Source organism: Thunnus maccoyii, chromosome 22 (genome assembly GCF_910596095.1).
Source record: "Thunnus maccoyii chromosome 22, fThuMac1.1, whole genome shotgun sequence".
Taxonomy (NCBI): domain Eukaryota; kingdom Metazoa; phylum Chordata; class Actinopteri; order Scombriformes; family Scombridae; genus Thunnus; species Thunnus maccoyii.
The window spans coordinates 17307197-17323939 of record NC_056554.1 but is presented as its reverse complement, the minus strand read 5'-3'; the positions used below and the strand labels follow the sequence as shown (position 1 = coordinate 17323939).

The following is a 16743-nucleotide window of genomic DNA, read 5'->3' as shown; positions in this document are numbered from 1 at the left end:
ATGTTCCTCACATGTTCCACAGTCTTTACACAACTTTAGTTTGAGCCTGGACACGTCAGTTATAGATGATGAAGTTCGCAATAATTTAATTAGAGCATTGGTGTTGCAATTTCTCACTTTATATTTTTGTTGTTTATGTAGATCATCATTTATGACTTTTCATGATTCAGAAGACCATTTCCTCAATACATTAGGCCTTAATTACCCCATAGACAAAAAAAGTCTGTTGGTAATATTCAGCAAAAATAGAGAGTAAACAAGACAACAAGTAGGACTGAATACTGAGCATTTCTACAACATGGGCTGTTAAGACTTAAAAGAGGAATCATAAAGTTAGGGCTACAGCATTTTACAAATTAGAATAAACTGACTGAAATTTCTACTTAAGAAATAATGTCCCATATAATGTTTGTGTTTCATTAATATACAGTAGTGCCTTGCTTGCATTTTGCATCAAGATAGTCCAAACACACATCATCACTTCCACAAATGTTAGTTCATTTTCTTCTGATCAGTCTCTTTTTTTATTGTCTCTCTGCAGAATATATGACAAACATCAACAGAGCATGTGAAAAACAGCCAACACAAGATCTCACATTCAGTAGAAAAAGACTCATCTTAACCATCGTTGCACTACAGAGGTCACTTTCAGCTCCTGACTGACTGAGATATCCCATCATGCCACTGGTTGTTTTTCACACTTCCTAGCTGCTGTGGGTGCGTGTATCTGGCGGTGCTCACTGCGGTCAACTTCCTGCTTTACCTCGCTGACCTGGCCTACACCGCCAGGCTGGTGTTTGTCACTGTCTAGGAAGAAAGGGAATAAAGGAGGGAGACATATTGAGTGATGAAGAACAGAAAAAAAGAGGCTAAGACCTTGAGTGGCTTTGTATTTTTGACAAAATAGACATGAATCTTTCTCTTTGGTGTCTAATTATACAGTGTGATGGTGAAATGAGATGTCCTGTTGAAACAAGGAAAGCTCAAATGGCTCACTTGCAGTATGTACATGCATGTTTGAGTTTAAAATAAATGCCTAGATATCTGCAATATTTTATTTGAAAGCACATGTGATTTGTGATTTCATAATGCAGTTAAAAAGACAATTACAACATGCTATTGTTGCTCCATCTATCACCGTTATGGAAACAAACTTGCAGTTATGTAGCAGATTCAGGCAACTGTCATTCTGTACTTTTTCTTTACTGACATTGTGCACTGTCAGATAAGGTTCAGTAATCCACGGGGGAGTGGCACATTTACAATGTATCTTTAAAAAAAGTTATTTCTGGATATAATTAGTTAGAATAGCAAAATAACATTATGTCATATCTAAACATCATAATAAATCTATAGCTGTTTGGATCCTACTTGTCTTACTTTAAGTCCGCCCACAATGCTCCTGATAAATAAGTGTAAAAGTGAAACATAGTCACACAGGCAGTCTTGTCATCTTCATTGTCACTCTGCAGTTACTCCTTTTTGACAACATGGGCGGTGAGTTAATTCTTTTCACTTATGATATTTAGTTTGCTCTGAGCACAACACAGTTGTCTCATGAAGAATTTTAAACTGCAGTCATTTTTGTTTTAACAAAAAGTTTTGACTGTGTATACAGTTTTAACACCTGAGATGCATCACTAATGCATTTAAAATATATATCTGTGAACAGCAGTGCTCTTAAACCTCACAGCTGTTTACAAAATTCCACGATACATCAATTTTGATTGTTGACCAGTTTTGTTAGATTACATTCGAAACATGAGATGTTCTTGCTCATTTTGAATCATTTTTCATCTTTTAATCATCTTAAAATGTATCTTGTCAATCCTGTCAATGTTAAAGCTACCAAGAAACTGGACAATCAATAATAAAAGTGGTAGTTGCCTTTCTAATTTCCTCAAAAACACTGATGGCATAATTGGCTTATCTTGTCTAGTTAATGTGGTCAATATTATTTGAAAATTCATTCGTTTTGGTGAAAATTTCAGTCAGTGAGTTCATACTTTGAGCTCATAATTTAAAATATTGAGACAACACAACATCTTTTGTCACACTATTCAGGCTACTGTAAAAACTTAGGATCTCTGTTATTTAATGTTTGTTTGGTTAAAGGGCTATTTTAACCTTTGACGGGTAACTGTTAGTGTGTATTAGTAAACTGAGTCGGATATTGTGCTCTTGCTCTGTTCATTGAATAGGTGAATAGAGTTGTTAACTGTATTATATTGGTACATTTAAAGTTACGGTGTGCTGTGCTATTGCATTTTTCTTTTTGAAGGTAAAGAGAGTAGCATTGGTGCCACAGAAGTGCAGACGCCCACTACTTCAGAGCAACCTGCAGGTACAGAACATTTTATGTTTTGTTAGTATATTAGTTGTTTAATTAGTTATTTATATTTTTAATAAATATTGGTTAAAAGTTAGTCCTTGTGTCCTCTCCCTCCTTAATGATATGTACCTTTGGTTTTATTTGAGGTTCATCACAGTACATTTTACTAAGCAGTTGTTGGCTCATTAGTTTGTTATTCACATGCACTAACATTTACCAGAATGCAGGAAATCAAGTCTTTGTAACTAAAATTTTCCTAGTGGAGGACCCCCTGATCCCCCGCTTAAAAAGTGGCCTGACTGTGTCTTTATTTCACACAATATTTCCCGGCCTGAATAATTTTCCCAGCCCGGACCTGTCTGCATCTTAAAATCTAGTATGACATGTCATACTAGATTGTCAGAGTCGAGAGTTTGAGGTGTAAAGATATAAAAACTTCTTTTGGAAAAGAAACATACTAATGTCTCCTCCTCTGCTCGCTCTTCTAATGTTATCAATGCAAATGTATCTCAGGGAGGACACTGGGTGTTTAACTCTCTGAAATGCAATGAGACGGGACACTTTTAACAAGTGTTTTTACCATCTGTTGCCCTTATTTACCCACATTATATGGTCAAACCAAATAAATGGTTATTTCACAAGGTACAGCATAAAAGCTGAGAAATAATATAATTTTTTTTCTAAAATACAGTGCTAGTATGCTTGTTAACTTCAGCTACTTTTCACACATGGACAAAAACATTCAAACCAAAATCAAGAATTCTACAAGACCTCATTTACCAGTTATGACTGCAACCTAATTTAGAGAGTGTTGTGTTGTGGTTTTCACTAATGTATGCATAAAATATTATTCCTATAACTGACATGTATGTCACAGTGTAATCTGAATAGTGATGCACAAAAATAAGTAAGAGCAATATGTATAATATTATTGATCCTGAATCATTATTCTTTTCTAGACTCAGACAGAAGAATTGTCCTACTGGGAAAAACTGGAGCTGGGAAAAGCGGTTTAGCCAACACCATATTCAGAGAGAATGTCTTCGAGATAAACCATACTGCAAACCCTGGAACAAGTCAATGTGCAAATGAAACCAGATCTGTCAATGGAAGAAGCATCACTTTGATTGACACTCCTGGTTTCTTTGACCCAGACAAGTCTAAGAAGGAGCTGAAGGATGAGATAGTGAAGTGTATCATAGAGTGTGCTCCTGGGCCTCATGTTTTTCTCATTTTACTTAAGGTTGAGAAATTCACAAAGCATGAGAAGCAGGTTATTGACAAAATACAAAGGACTTTTTCTGAGGAGGCTTTCAAATATGCTGCAGTTGTCTTCACTCATGGTGACCAGCTCCCTGAAGGAAAGAAAATTGAAGATTTTGTCCAAGAGAATGAAGATCTGAGTGATGTGGTGAAGAAGTGCGGTGGCCGATGCCACGTCATTGATAATAAATACTGGACGATCAACCAGCAGGATGAATACAGGAGCAACCAGTTCCAGGTGGCAGAGCTGCTCAACACCATAGACAAGATAGTGGAGGAAAACAAAGGAGGCTACTACACCAATGAGATGCTGCAGACAGTGTACAAATTGATTAAAAAGAATGGGAAGATTTATGTCTCAAATTTTCTCAAGAAGTCTGTTGGTATTACTACAGGAGTATTGTTGGGAGCTTTGCTGGGTATGCCAGTAATGATTGTTTCAGTTGTCAGAGCCTTGATGAAAATGAGACCATCACCAGCGGCAGAAGCAGCAGAGGTTGCAGTGGGAGCAGCAGTAATGCCTACCTTAGGTATAGCTGCTGGAGTAGAGGCTGCAGTGGCAGCAGCAGCAGGAGCAGCAGCAGGACCTGGATTAGGTATAGCTGCAGGAGTTGCTGCAGGAGCAGGAGCAGTAGTAGGAGGTTGTGTAGGATATCGTGAAGCTGATAAAGCAAAGTCAGTAGGGGAGGCAGCAAAGAACACAGCAAAGTCTATGTTGGACAAATCTCTACAAAGATTTACAAACCAAAATCAAGAGCAAAGTAAGGATAATTACCGACTTCTGAAAGATTAGTGAAATAAATTGACTGTTATAGTGCTCTTGTTACTACACTGTTATATATAGTGCTTTTATTCAAAAGCTTTACAATTTTCCTCTCATCCACTTATTCCCATTGTATAGAAACTATATTTGCTCCTAAAATTCTAACATCTATTAAATAGGCTTTAGTCACATACAGTATGTGTCCATCTTGGATCCAAAATGAGGCGAGGCAGGGAAACATATGCAGAAGTTAGTTTCTGTGCAACTTGACACTCCTTGTGAACAATATCCAGCTGAAGTGTATCTTCTTTTACCAGCTATTCTTATAAAAACACAGCAAACGTTTGACATTTAAAGTATCTATCAAGTTTTAATATGACTTTGACTATGACTTTGATTTATTATTTCAAAATGTTGCTCTTTGATACTAGATGTATATAAGAGTTCTTGAGAGAATCTTTAAGATTTTCATGAGCAATAACCCTCTTTGTAACTGAAATGTTTTAAAGCTGTTTGTTATTCTGATTGTGCTTCAACTTTTTGCCAACAATTCAGGGAAAATGTTTTGTTTATGCAATAAATTCTCATTGTTATTATATAACCTCTTATTTCGTTGTTTCTTTTTTCAAAATGAAATGCTAGTAGGTATACAATGAAACAACTGACGGTAATGTAATAAAGATTGTCATTTTATCTGTTATTTCTTGTGGTCGAGTGTTGTTTGTTCTGAGGTCTCTGACATTTCTCCCACATAATCCCTGGTTCCTGGTAGCCTAGATTCAAACCTAAATTTATTACAGTCTGAAGTCACGCGCTTACATTATAGTTTTATGGCTCCCTCTATCACCCTGCACCCAGTAAAGTGAAACAGGCACCAGAAATGAGGAAATATAAATATATTCACAGATGAAGTCACTCTGATTAATTGTCACTCTGCAGTTCCTTTTTTTTTGACAATATGGAGAGTAAATTCATTTAAATCACTTATTATGTCTGTAGGACAGAACACTACAAAGTTGTCAGATTTTACTGTGTACAGTTGTAACATGCTTGAGTTTTTTGTTTTGTTTTGTTTTGTTTTGTTTTATTTTGTTTTTTCATTTACTGTGAACAATGATGTTCTCGAACCCCACAGCTGCTTACAAAGTTATTCTGTTCCACAATAAATCATCTTTGATTAATTTATGAAAAACGATTAGTGCTGTTAGGTGAGATGACATATGTGTTCTTGCTCATACTGAGGTTACTCCTGTCCTCGAAAATGACAAAGATGTAACAACAAAAGGCCCGTCTGTATTTGCTATTTGCCCTCAGCAGATTTATTAGTAAATTATCAAGACATGAGGTGATTCTGACACATTGTAGTTCTTCTTTTGCTACATAACACCCGACTGAAATTCAGTGCAGTAGAAGTACATCTGTTTTCTTTTGTGATATCTATTAATGTCCTTGTTAACCTCAGCTAGTATTTATCAAACATTCAAAGCAAAGTCTTCATTCATCATTATTTCACTTACTAGTTATGCTAGCAAATTAATTTAAAAGTGCAATCATCTTCATTGTCATTATTAACTGCTGTTTGCACATTAAATTGTTTTTTTCCGTTAATATCAGAGTGATTTCACATCTGTACTTTGGTTAATATTTGTCCAGACCAAAGGTAAAAGATTGTTGCCCTCTAGGTCTGGTGTGGCTCATGTTCACACTGACTTATGAACAGAGCTGACATCACAAAGACAGACAGGTGACTCAATGACTGGAAAGTTGGGCGACTGTCTGATACCTGACAGTAAGTCATGCAGCACATTGTGAGTATATGTATCATCAAATCTCATCTTATTTCTTCTATCACTGATGATGAACTGCAAAGGCTGGTGCCACGTCACTGATAATAAATTACAAAAAGCAGGATGACTACATGACTACATGACTATTTAACACCATAAACAAGATAGTGTTGGAAAGCAATTGAGACTACTAAACCAATGAGATGCTGCAAACAGTGAAGAGAGAGATACAGACTGAGAAAGAGTACATTAGACAGTCATCAGGAACCAAGTCACAGAAAAATATCAGAGATAAGGCAAAGGTCAATGTTTCAAATTGTCATTGGTCAGCAGTGAGACAGGATCATTGTTGGGAGTTTTGCTTGGCATGACAATGATAGTTGCATTTGTTGCCACAGCTTTGTGCAAGAAGTAAAGGCCAATTTTGAAAACAAATAAAACATGTCATAAAAATGTTAAACAATTTAATTACAATGTGGGCTACTTTTTATACAATATTAAAGCAAAACTTTTACAGAATTGGATTTTCTGTCTACTCCAACTTAAGGGAGCCTTGTGGGTGTAGATAGATCCCTGCTTGAAAGTTTTATTGTATTAGTCCAAATATAAGACAACCTCCTGCTTTCCAACACTTGTTTTTGGAAAAATAATTTTTGAAGCTACAACACACATTCACACTCATCTTGTTCACTCACACACTCTCCTGTCAGCCTCTCAATTTCTTAATGACCCCTTATTTTCTCGAGTAGTTGCCATTTTTCAGACTGACAGCACTAATTCAGATGATTTGGTTCATGGTCCCTATCTGCAGTGAAGATAAGGAAGACGCTTTAGACTTGTTTTCAGCCATAAATTTATTTCCTCTGAGGCAGCAAAATCCGTTACATTAGCCATTTAGAAACTCTTGTATGTTTACATGGTCTCACAACACACTTTAAACTCTAACAGACCCACTATGAACAGACTTCAAGGAACTTATATAAAGTATAGTAACATTAAGGCTACAAATGACCCATAATGCAACACTCTCTTTAGGAGCTGGTGTCACAGTGATACTCTCAATTAAAAAAGAATTTCTGATGTTGTGAACATGTGATTGTCTAGTCCTAAAATGTGTGTGTCTAGTCATCTTTCCAGTATTTCTCTATAGAGGAATACTGGCAAGTTTTTGAAGACAACGAACATATTTTAAAGCTTCTGTATACAGAAGCTTTAAAATGTGTGTGTGTGTGTGTGTGTGACAAAGTACACACACACACACACACACATTCACACACAAACACACATAAACACACTCTCAGACATGCATACATACTCCTACAGAGTTTAATTAATTTAATTAAAACAGAACTACATTTTGTGTGTGTGACATATTAGCCTATTAAAAAAAAACAAAATGAGGAACATGTCACTTTAAGGGTGGAAGCATTGAAAGTGACACTGCAGTATGCATGTTCTAAATTTTTGTAAACATTTTAATCAGAATCACTCAGATATTTGTCTTATTCAAACAACTACTGTGTTGCAACCCAATCACCAGAAGAAAACGTTGGCATTGAACGTTTCTGCAAACGACAGAAACGTTGAATATATACGTTTCAACATGTGTAATACGTATCATATCAACATTTCTACCAATGTAGCATATTAACATTTCTACTCGTTGAATAATAATGTTTTATGGTGTGACAACGCTGTGGTTAAGGTCTGATTAGGTTTAGGCACAAAGACCACTTGATTAGGGTTAGGGAAAGATCATGGTTTGGGTTAAAATAAAAATAAAAAATAAAATAAAAACAGCCAATGTCTCACTAAAAACACCCGCCTTTGTCAGTTGAAACAGGAAGCGGGCATTGGTTTCGAGATGGTCCCAAACCATACTCTGCTGATTTCCAACTTGTTGCCAAGAAACTTCTTACCCATCCACCAACCCATCCTCCTCCTAATAAGAAGAATCAGCTCATTTAGATTTGAACTACATCACTTTAGAAATGTCGAGATGATACGTTTTGTTGAAATGTTAATATGCTACGTATTACACGTGTTGAAACGTAGATGTTCAATGTTTCTGTGGTTTGCAGAAACGTAAACTGCCAACATTTTATTCTGGCTACCAGGCTGAATTTCCACTACACTCTTAAATCCTAGCAACACTATTTTGAACAGGATACAAACAGGAAAGAATTAATCTTCTTCTTTTTTTTTTTTTTTTAACTAATGCCGGTAAACAGGACATTACAGAAGATAAGACAGGATGTACAGTAATAAATGCATAAATGACAGTTTGCAGAGAAACAGGTTGAAGTGAAACCTGGTGTAATGCTTAGCTAGATAGATAATTATGACACACTGACTCTGCAGCTGATAGATTGTGACTTTGATATTATAATGCAAATTGTGCACAGTGTATAAAAAACTATTGGCAACAAGTTAATGCAGCTACAATAGAAATTATTTCCTTACAATTGTTACGGCATTTACTGCCCCTCAAGACTCCATATTTCCCTGCACTGAATGTGATTAAATATTCAAATAATCAAAAGCAAATCATCATCATAAAACACCACAAAGTCATGTAGAGTCCATGTCCCAACAACCACTTTCAGATTTCAGATCAAAACTTTGATTACTTCTAGATTAACTTCTTATTTACTCTGATTATTATTGAACAGTAACTCACAGTAGTTAGCTTTTCATTTGACAGGAAACACCACAACGTTTGAAGCATAGACACGAGGACTTCCATCAAGTCAGAAGCTTAAATTAACATCTGTTGAATTCTGCTTCAATATTTATTCAAATGGGTTCAATGGTACAAATCATAAAGTTTGTTCAAGACAACCTCAAATGTCGTCTATACTGCCTTCACTGGTGTGATTGCTCCCTCATATTACTTTTTCATCAAATAGTGGTATACCTCTGTTAATACCTTCATAAATTTTGACTTCAACACAGTTGCAACAAACCCAGCAATGATCGCCAAACCCACAAAAGCTCTAATCCATGTCCGTGGTGCTTTGTTCAAATGCTTCTCAAGGACTCTGCTTTTAGCCTGCTGTCTGATCTCTTCCTGTGTCATGTTCCCTGATGACTGTCTGATGCGCTCTTCCTCTTTCTGTATTTCTCTCTCCACTGTTTGCAGCATTTCATTGGTGTAGTAGCCTCCATTGTTTTCCATCACTATCTTGTCTATGGTGTTGAGTAGCTCTGCCACCTGGAACTGGTTGCTCCTGTATTCATCCTGCTGTTTGATCTTCCAATATTTATTATCAACAACGTGGCACCGGCCACCGCACTTCTTCACCAGATCACTCAGATGCTCACTTTCACTGACAAACTCTTCAATCTTCATCCCTTCTGGGAGCTGGTCACCCTGGGTTAAGACAACTGCAGCATATTTGAAAGCATCTTCAGAGAAATATTCACACATTTTTGTGATGACAGCTTTCTCCTGCTCGGTGAATTTCTCCACTTTAAGCACAATGAGAAAAGCATGAGGCCCAGGAGCACACTCAGTGATACACCTCACCATCTCAGGCTTCATGTCCTCCTCAGACCTGCCTGGGTCAAAGAAACCAGGAGTGTCGATCAAAGTGATGCTTCTTCCATTGACAGATTTGGTTTCTGCTTCAGAAGAATGTGTTTTCAAGTCATTAAAATGGTTTATTTTGAATGTGGCCTCTCTGAATATGGTGTTAGCCAGGCTGCTCTTCCCAGCTCCAGTTTTCCCCAGTAGGACAACCCTCATTGTGTTCAACCCTAAAAGAGAATTACTTTCTATCAGTAAAGCAGGTAACTTGTCCAAGTGTTTTTCACATTCATTGATTTTCCTACAATAATTATTACACAGGTGACATTTTGGCTGAGTTACAGAAACACTTCAAACACAAGTAGGAGAGTTCTGCTCTGCTTCACAACAACAATAACATTATTATGTTAAATATCAAACATCGACTCAAATATTTAAAACAGTAAAGTTTAACAGTAAAGCTAATGTAGAGTTATAATACTCTGGAGTAAATTTGTAGATGTTAACTGTGAAATTCACAGTGTCCTATTTTTAATGTGTTTGATAATAAATTCATCTGTAAGAGACCTGAGTACAAGGATCCATTATTAAGAGTTACAGAATATAAATAACTTAGTATTTAGATAGATGATAAATTCACATTCAAATTTCATCTGGACAATCTTGTCAACAAATTATGACTTTTTTTATATGTAAACAGAACCAACTTTCCTTGGGTTGTATTCTCTGTCTGAGAGACGTGATAAGCATATATACTTATTTATCTACAAGGCCCTTATTGTGAAGCTACAATCTTAGATCACAACTATGCTTGATTGGTTCTCAGTCTAATGACCGAGTTTCACTACAAGTCACTAGAGTTTGTACTGAGCTTGGAAGATCTGCATTTTGTTTTTATGCTCTGACCACCTGGAACTCTTTGCAGAGCATCTTAAAAATGGATATGTAAGTAACCCTTGGACATATTAAATCTATGATCACAAACTACTTAACTTCTGTTTGTACTTGTTTTAATTGATTTGTTTTATATCTTGTATCTTTTATTATCTATATACTTTTTTTGATTGGTTGTTTTCTTTTATCTTGTATCTTTTGTTATTATTTTATTATACTTGACATCACTGAAAATCAGGACCGGCCCTCAATGATTGTCAGGCTTAATAAAGGTAATAATAAAACTGACATTAGCAACCTCTTAACTCTAATAATTCTGGGAAATATCTGATGGATACTGTCATGTGTTATAGAAACTTTAAATAAGGATATAGAAAGTTAGTGAAGATAAAGGAAAATTAAGAGGAAGAAGAAGAAAAAATATTGTACAAATAAAGTTGTAAAATATTTAAAAGAAAAATAAATAGCATTGAAATGTAGTTTTTATTGTACCACCCCTCCTTCCTTAAAATGAAAATACATTCTCACTCCCACATATGTGTGTGTGTGTGTGTGTGTGTGAGAGAGACTATAGTCACGCAGTATCACGGTAGTCACTGTTAAAAAATTATTTTATTTTATGGTGTGACAATGTGGTGGTTAAGGTCTGGTTAGGTTTAGGCACAAAAACCACCTGGTTAGGGTTAGGGAAAGATTGTGGTTTGGGTTAAAATAAAAAATGAAATAAAATGTTAAGGTGATCTCGAACCATGCTATCTGCTGACTGTGCTGATTTACAAATTTCTGCAACCAACATTACAAGCCACCCACCAACCCCTACACCTCCTAATAAGAAAGTAAGTCAGCTTATATAGATGTCGTGTGAAGTACATCACTTCAGAAATGTTGATATGATACATGTTGAAATGTTAATATGTTACGTATTACAGGTGTTTAAATGTGCATGTTCAATGTATCTGTGGTTTGCAGAAACGTTTTATTCAGGCTGAAATTTGTCACCTTACTTAGACGTCATCGGTCTCACAGCGTCTATTTCAGACGTTGTGGGAGCTCAGCAGAAGTCTTTCAGACTACCCTGCACGTTAAAAAAAATGACGCTAAAAGGGTACCCAGTGCGTTAAAAAGTGACGCCACGGGGTCCTGAGCAAACTTCGATATGTGACGAGTTGGGAGTTAGAACGGGCTCATATTTAACAACCATGGTGTGTTAAAACTTGATTAAATAAGGTTTAAAGTAACATCTGTCAGAGCTTATTTTATCATAGTGACATAAAATAAATAATTTCTTTTGAAAAATATTTTTACAGTCTCACAGAGAAGGAATGGATGCTCACAGCCTTTTATATCAGTTTTAATAAAGCTGGGAATTGTGAGTTTCTTTTATTGGAGGAATTTAGTTTTAAATGGAGGTATTTGGCCTAAAGTTTAGTCCTCATTGTTAACACAACAGCTGAAATAAATCAACTCAACTTACCTTCCATGTTGTCAAAAACAGAGTTCAGTTCAGAAAATTCTTCAGATCCACGAGACGTCCTCACTGTGAGTCTTTTCTCTTGTTCTCTTCGTCCTACTTGCCCCCTGCTTTATTTTTGTCTAACTTGTTTCCAGGCTGCAGACTGATGAACTGCATTTGTTTTCATGCAAGTACATTACAATGTTTTACAGTTTCTCATATTTTTTTTCCATATGTATTAATATTTATAGATTTATGTTCAGGAACACACTACTTAGGAAATAATTTCTCCTTGAAATGTGTTATTTTAAATGTTAATGCCACACAAAATGATGCACAGTGAAGGGAACATTCTGAAACTTAAAGAAATAAAGGGGGAAATTTTACCTCTTACATAATATACAGTACTCATATTTTAACTTAGATATGCATGATGGAAATTTCTGATTTGTACAACGACTGTAGAAGACTGCACAAGTAAAATTGTGGTTTGACATTTATGGCAGATGCTTTGTGTAAACACTTCCTCTCAGAGGGCTGAGACTCTGACATGTGATGAAAAATGGTGTAATCGTTCCTCATTTATGTCTCCTGTTTCACTTGTTTACTGGGTGAAAGGTGATGTTGTACGTGACTTCATATCATAGACTGAAAGAGTCCACAGTTTATTGATAAACATGCATCTATGTTGCATCGTGTATCTAAATATGACACAAGGTTTGACTTTGTGTGAGAAACAACATGAAACAATAATTTATTTATAGTTACAATGTATTTGCAGTATTTTCATTTATGATATGTAAAATACATATTACAAAAAACAATGCAAATTCTCAATGTCGAGGTGACTGTCGTGAAATTTCTTGGTAAAAAGGATTGTGATCTTAATTTCTTTTCAGAGAAGACACAAAGTATTTACTTAATTGGTAACATTATTTCCTCTTTCTTAAGACAGCGAGCAAACTCATTGCTGAGGTGTTCTGGGAACAGACAGATGTCCTCATATTCTTACACTGACCTTGACAACCATTTTTAACCTTATAGCTAAACTGCACCTCCCTCAGCAACCTTTTTGCCTTAGAAAGCATGTAAGGCCGTCTGGATTGTATTCCATTAAAATATGCAGATTGAACATGTATGCACAATGTTTACAATATATTTTCTGACATGTTCACAAACATACTGTATCTGCAAAATGTTCAACGACTCGGCACAGTATCATGCTCTTCACTGGAAGGGCACTTTAGTATTTTTCTGCTGTACAGTGCACCCTATAGAGCACTCCACAATGTGTGAAACAGTAGCCCTCCCATTCATTTGAATGGGGGCAGTGTACGGGGCCATGCAGACTGCATGGAGCTCAGCAAAAAACTGCAGTCGTCAGCCAGACTGAACTGAAATGAACTGAATTTGAAATTACTTTGTAACGTGAACGCCATATTATTGGTATCAAATAGCAAATTTAAGCTGTGGTCTGTGTCACTGTTGGAGGCTCAAAATCAGTGGCATGGTTTTATGAGGAAAGAGACACCTGAAAGAATTCTTACTAATGAACAATTTTATTGTTGAACTGTTTCATTGTATAGCTATTAGCATATTTTGAAAATAAAAACAACAAAATAAGAGGTTATATAGTAACAATAACAATTTATTTCATGCAAAAACATCACCAAACCATTTTTTGGCAAAAAGTTGAAGCACAATCAGAATAACAAACAGCTTTAAAATTTCACAAAGAGGGTTATTGCTCATGAAAATCTTAAAGATTCTCTCAAGAACTCTTATATACATCTAGTTTCATAAGCAACATTTTGAAATAACAAATCAAAGTCATTACCAGATATTAAAAACATTTGATAGAATACTTTTAAAAGTCAAATGTTTGCTGTGTTTTTGTAAGAATAGCTGGCAAAAGAAGATACACTACAGAAGGATATTGTTGACAAGTGTCAAGTGGCACAGAAACTAACTTCTGCATTTGTTTCCCTGCCTTTTTGATCCAAAATGGATACATACTGTATGTGACTAAAGCCTATTTAATAGATGTTAGAATTTTAGGAGCAAATATAGTTTCTATACAATGGGAATAAGTGGATGAGAGGAAAATTGTAAAGCTTTTGAATAAAAGCACTATATATAACAGTGTAGTAACAAGAACACAATAACAGTCAATTTATTTCACCAGTTTGTCAGAAGTGACTCTTTCGCCTCACTTTACTGATACTTTTTGTTCAATTGTATTTTAAAAATTGTTTGTAGATTTTCATCACAAACAGCCTTTGCTGTGTTCCTTACTGCCTCTCCTACTGAGTCTGCTTTATCGGCTTCACAATATCCTATACAACCTCCTACTACTGCTCCTACTGTAACAGCAACTCCTGCAGCAACTCCTGCAGCTATACCTAATCCAGTTGTTACTGCTGCTCCTCCTGCTGCTCCCACTGCAGCCTCTGCTGCTACTGCTGCTGTGGGTTGCATTGTCATCAAGGCTTTGATAACTACAATAATCATTCCTGGCACACCAAGCAAAGCTCCCAACAATACTCCTGTTGCAGTACCTGCCAGTCTGATCGAAAACTTCTTTAAGACATTGACTTTGGCCTGCTTTGTGATCTCTTGCTCTGATATTGTCACTGGCAACAGTTTAATTCTCTTCTCCTCTTGCTGTATTTCTTTCTTCACTGTTTGCAGCATCTTATTGGTGTAGTAGCTTCCATTGTTTTCCATCACTATCTTGTCTATGGTTTTAAGTAGCTCTGCCACCTGGAACTGGTTTCTCCTGTACTCATCCTGCTGGTTGTCCTTCCAGTGTTTATTATCAACGACGTGGCATCGGCCGCCACACTTCTGCACCAGATCTCTCAGACCTTTACTCTCTTTGACAAACTCCTCAATTTTCTTTCCTTCAGTGAGCTGGTCACCATGAGTGAAAACAACTGCAGTGTATTTGAAGGCCTCCTCAGAAAAAGACTTTCGTATTTCGTCAATAACTTGCTTCTCGTGAGGTGTGAATTTCTCAACTTTAAGTAAAATGAGAAAAACATGAGGCCCAGGAGCACACTCTATGATACACTTCACTATCTCATCCCTCAGCTCCTCCTCAGACTTGTGTGGGTCAAAGAAACCAGGAGTGTCGATCCAAGTGATGCTTCTTCCATTGACAGATCTGGTTTCTTTTGCACATTGACTTGTTCCAGCGTTTGGAGAATCATCTATCTTGAAGACCTCCTCTCCGAATATGGTGTTGGCTAAACTGCTTTTCCCAGCTCCAGTTTTTCCCAGCAGGACAATTCTTATTTCTGAGTCTAGAAAAGAACAATGAATCAGGATCAGTAATATTGTATATATTGCTCTTACTTGTTTTTGTGCATCACTATTCAGATTACACTGTTATATATATGTCAGTTATAGGAATAATACTTTATGCACACATTAGTGAAAATCACATTCAAGAGGGACAACACTTCCTAACTTAGGTTGCAGTCATAACTGGTAAATGAGGTCATGTAGAACCCTTGATTTTGATTTGAATGTTTTTATCCACATGTGAAAAGTAGCTGAGGTTAACAAGCACACTAGCACTATATTTTTAGAAAATTTTATGTAATTGCTTGGCTTTATGCTGTACCTTTTGAAATAACCATTTATTTGGTTTGTGCAGATAATGTGGGTAAATAAAGGCAACAGATGGTAAAAACACTTGTTAAAAGTGCTCCATGTCATTGCATTTCAGAGAGGTAAACACCCAGTGCCCTCCCTGAGATACATTTGCATTGATCACATAAGAAAACCAAGCAGAGGAGGAGACATTAGTATGTTTCTTTTCCAGAAGGAGAGTTTTTATATCTTTACACCTCAAACTCTCGACTTTGTCATGTCCCAAATTTAGACATATTTTGTTGATAATATTTATATTTTCACTTGATTTTAAGCTGCAGTAAATTTTAATAATTGATACATTTTACAAGATAGATTTTGAGAATAATTGATTGTATAATGTATGAATATGAAATATCTTTTATGATTAAAAATAAAATAATAATATAATAATAAATAAAAAATGCAAGAACATCTCGTGCATCAAAACTGGTAATTTCTCAACAATCAAAATTGATGTATTGTGGAATTTTGTAAACAGCTGTGAGGTTTAAGAGCACAACTGCTCACAGATATATTTTTTTAAATGCATAGTGATGCATCTCAGATGTTAAAACTGTATACACAGTCAAAACTTTTTATTAAAACAAAAATTACTGCAGTTTAAAATTCTTCATGAGACAACTGTGTTGCGCTCAGAACAAAAAAAAAAATCATAAGTGAAAAGAATTAACTCACCGCCCATCTTGTCGAAAAAGAGTAACTGCAGAGTGACAATGAAAATGACAAGACTTCCTGTGTGAGTATGTTTCTCTTTTACATTTATTTATCAGGAGCATTGTGGGGCAAACTTAAGGTAAGACTAGTAGGCAACTGTCTGGAGCACCGAACTAAAAGGGATCCAAACCACTACAGATTTATTATGATGTTTAGATATGAAACATATAAAATGATGTTGCTATTCTAACATAGCCAGAAATAACTTTTTAATTTTTTTTTATTTTTTAAGAAATCATTGTAAATGTGCCACTCCCCTGTGCACTACAGACTAATGGACTGTTCCATAACCGCAAGAACCACTGACCCCAGCACATCACATCACAGTGAGAGTTGTTGTACTATTGT

General features: G+C 35.9%; 3 protein-coding genes across 3 annotated transcripts; 1 reads left to right on the top strand and 2 right to left on the bottom strand.

Annotated features, from left to right (window-relative positions):
• Positions 1 to 1490: 1490 nt before the first annotated feature.
• Positions 1491 to 4388, top strand: LOC121889924 (GTPase IMAP family member 7-like). Its single transcript, XM_042402158.1, has 3 exons — positions 1491 to 1497; positions 2282 to 2344; positions 3292 to 4388. The coding sequence occupies exons 1-3, from the start codon at positions 1491 to 1493 to the stop codon at positions 4386 to 4388; spliced, it is 1167 nt and encodes a 388-aa protein (XP_042258092.1).
• Positions 4389 to 8610: 4222 nt separating this feature from the next.
• LOC121889121 (GTPase IMAP family member 7-like) lies at positions 8611 to 9900 on the bottom strand. Its single transcript, XM_042400830.1, has one exon. The coding sequence runs from the start codon at positions 9891 to 9893 to the stop codon at positions 9036 to 9038; it is 858 nt and encodes a 285-aa protein (XP_042256764.1). The 5' UTR covers positions 9894 to 9900; the 3' UTR covers positions 8611 to 9035.
• A 3866-nt stretch (positions 9901 to 13766) lies between these two features.
• On the bottom strand, positions 13767 to 16363 carry LOC121889923 (GTPase IMAP family member 7-like). Its single transcript, XM_042402157.1, has 2 exons — positions 16357 to 16363; positions 13767 to 15326 (listed from the first exon to the last, which is right to left on the bottom strand). The coding sequence occupies exons 1-2, from the start codon at positions 16361 to 16363 to the stop codon at positions 14236 to 14238; spliced, it is 1098 nt and encodes a 365-aa protein (XP_042258091.1). The 3' UTR covers positions 13767 to 14235.
• Between the last annotated feature and the right edge of the window lie 380 nt (positions 16364 to 16743).

What these genes read in the sequence shown, in the direction of transcription:
- LOC121889121 (XM_042400830.1), bottom strand. Translation starts at nt 9,893, where the DNA reads ATGAGGGTTGTCCTACTGGGGAAAACTGGAGCTGGGAAGAGCAGCCTG.
- LOC121889924 (XM_042402158.1), top strand. An exon ending in TACTTCAGAGCAACCTGCAG is followed by an intron (nt 2,345 to 3,291) that starts GTACAGAACATT and finishes ATTCTTTTCTAG; the next exon opens with ACTCAGACAGAAGAATTGTC.